Genomic DNA, 3,006 nt, shown 5'->3' on the forward strand with positions numbered 1-3,006 from the left:
CAACAGCAAAGCACTGGGTGGCTGAGTGTCAATTTGAATCAATCCTACTGAAAAGTGAACTACAGACCAAAGTTCTTCAGTGGTGTCCTGTACTTTACTCAATTAGAAGCAACTGCGTAACCGCAGCCTTGTCAAGAAGACGCCTTAAGAAGGAGGAATACCCTTTGCTGGAGATATCCGAGCTCTCCCCATCACTCCTTCATCTCTTTGTTCCGCATCGCTGGTGGAGATTACTCTCTCCCCCCTTTCATCCATTTCCCCATGTCCACCTGATCAAGTAGAATTAATCTGTTGTATGTAAACCACTTAGTTCTGCCAGTTTGACTTTACTGTTGGCACAGGTCGAGGGCAACAGCAATATATCGTACAAGCGGCACAGAGAAACTTCCAAGAGCCTACATTTTATGGTGAATCTTTAGTGTAGCCAGAACACTATGAACTTTATGAGATTTTAAAAAGTCTGTACCACAAAAGCACATGTTTAACCAAAGGCAAAAATGTGTTAATAGATTGTGAACTGTGCGATCTTGTCCAGTCTGGACCGCAGTTAGCATTTCTCATTTTAGCCAACCTAGTTTCACTCTTGGCTCCCTGTTACTGGACTCCCACACGAGGCCCAAGCAGCCATGCAAAGGTTTAAGTGCTGCAATTCGTATCAGCCATTTTTAACAATTTTGGACAAAGTTCATAACAATGGCAAGTTTTATCCTCAAAGTACACAAAAAAAATCGATTTGGGTGTGTATTTCTGAGTATTCACACTTCTGAGTACTTAAAACATCGCATTTCACCATCTCCTTTTACCTCAAATCTTTTCCACAGCATTTCCCTGGGCTCGTATCACTTGGCATGTTGAACACATTTACTGCTGTTTGATAAGAACGCACCCTCGCTGCCTCAGCCAGCAGCTTCAGCCAGAACTGGAGGGCTCTGTCCAGCCAGATTCTCACGCAGAAGCTCTAGGGTTGCCTCTCTGGGGAGCATCCCATGAACACACCCCACAACAGACACACCAATGCCACGCTCAGGAAAGTTCAGAAGGAAATTCAAAGCATAATATCTGGAGTGGGGAAAAAACAAGAACCAAAAGGCTAACAAAATCAGGGCCCAGCTTAACAGAGTATCTGAAATACTGGCTTAACTCTGTTTTCCAGGGCTAGAGCCCCTGGCTGAAGCAGGCAGCCCTGCAAGCCAGGGTCCTGGTCTATCAGACACCATGTCCAACGAGCAGAACTCTACAGACTAGCAAACCAGATCCTGCTAGCAGCTTGTAACTTTACACAACCCTCTCTTAACCATATCCAATGACAACTTGCTCCATGGCTACAGACATCAAAAGGTTCACCTACCCACCTACTCATACCACGAGCTTCCCACAGTCCTACAAACCTAACTAAAAGACACGGAATTTGGAGAGTGTTACCTTTGTTCTTTTCTCCTTCCCTGAACTGCTCAGTCACCAGTTGCTATGGGAACCTAAAATTCTCTTCTTATAAATGCATACCAATGAAAAAGTTCCAAGAATATTTTAAAAAGAAGTGGATCAACAAAGATTGCTTTGGACGTGAATAAAAACAGGCGTTTCACCATCTGTACCGATTTGCAGGGTTTTACTTTATTGTGCCTACCTACTGGAATCTAAGCATCCACACTCCACCAAAAACACTTTACCAGACTTCTCAGAGAACTCTTAACGGATGTTAAAACATCGCTGGATTGGAAAAAGGGAGAAAACGGACAGAGTCCTGAGCTGTCAAGAATTCAGTTCACTAGGCTTCTGCGTGCTGCCCAAAGCGTTTGAAAAACCTCACCAATCACCGGACACGCTTTACATGCCATTTGCTTTTCTTTCATGAAAGCGATTAACTACGTTGTAAATCTCAGTAGCTGTTCCTGAAGTCATGCAATTCCCAGGAAGACACGTAAAATGTCCATCATTTGAAAATGGAGCAAGTGAATCAAGCAACCAAAATGAGCATTCAAGCTAGTAAAGCAAAAAGAACATAAAAAGCGCTTGGACAGTTATTAACATTTACTCATTCAAAGGAGAGGTAAAATGCTCTTACCGCGCTACCACCAGGAACTGGTCTATCTGCTTGTCTACTAGCGGGTTAAAGGCTTCCCAAACTTTTGTTTCAAGTTTTGACTGATCTCTTCCATCATCCTCACCTGGTTGAAAAACAAATTAGAAGTGCTCGGTATGGCTGCTTGAAAATAAAAGTACTTGCTAGATATTTTTCTCTCAGAATAATTTAACTGTTAACCCATCTCAGTTACTCTGCTTAACAGGCCACTGTGAAAATTTCAATCACCAACTTGTCTGTGACAATTCCAGCTTTACGGACACAGCCACACAGCTCGCCTGAATCGGGCAATCAGATTTTCAGCCACTGGTTTCAAAGGACACATGGGATGGGAAACAGAGTACATCTTTCTCCCAGCTAGACAGTCTCTCTTCAGCCCCTCTCCCCAGCTCCTCTCTTTCTCCTTTATCTTCCAGGAAAACAGGCCCCCTCCCAGCTGCTCTAAGAAGGCAAAGAGTAACCAGTTCAACTTGCATCAGCTGCTTTCTAAGGGGGAAATCATGGCACCATGCTCTCCTGCTTTTATTTCGCTGACTCTACACAAAGTAAAATATCTTGGAAAAATACAGGAGCTACTGAGACTTTTTTTTTCTTCTCTCTTTAAAACTTCTGGAGGTTATCCTTCTCTGAAGCCCCACGCTGGCCCGCTGAGGGAAGAGAATGCCTTTCAAATTAGTTCATCCTCACCTAGGAGTCTTGCCCAGCTGCTGAATAAACACCAGTTTCACAGACAAATTAAACAAGAGTCCTAACCAGTTTGTTTGCCTTTTCCTACCTGAAGCTAACAGTATCAGCAAAGCTCCTAAGCAAAGACAAGCGTCTCATTGCTTTCACATCCCTGCCCACACAGTCTGGAAAAGGTCCTGCCAACATGGCTCACAAGCCCTGCGCTCTTAAGAGAAGCGTATCTACAGATCTTTCCC

The 3,006-nt window shown here is 43.8% G+C and overlaps 1 protein-coding gene across 1 annotated transcript in view; it reads right to left on the reverse strand.

The window, feature by feature from the left end:
- The window catches only part of MTA1 (metastasis associated 1), a 73,041-nt gene that overhangs the window by 46,451 nt on the left and 23,584 nt on the right, over positions 1–3,006 (reverse strand). Inside the window, exon 7 of the mRNA XM_010139371.1 lies at positions 2,066–2,168. Coding sequence (XP_010137673.1) covers positions 2,066–2,168 — 103 coding nt within the window. The remainder of the gene's footprint in view (positions 1–2,065; positions 2,169–3,006) is intronic.

The sequence above is a fragment of the Buceros rhinoceros genome, unplaced genomic scaffold (assembly GCF_000710305.1).
Source record: "Buceros rhinoceros silvestris isolate BGI_N320 unplaced genomic scaffold, ASM71030v1 scaffold17957, whole genome shotgun sequence".
NCBI lineage: Eukaryota > Metazoa > Chordata > Aves > Bucerotiformes > Bucerotidae > Buceros > Buceros rhinoceros.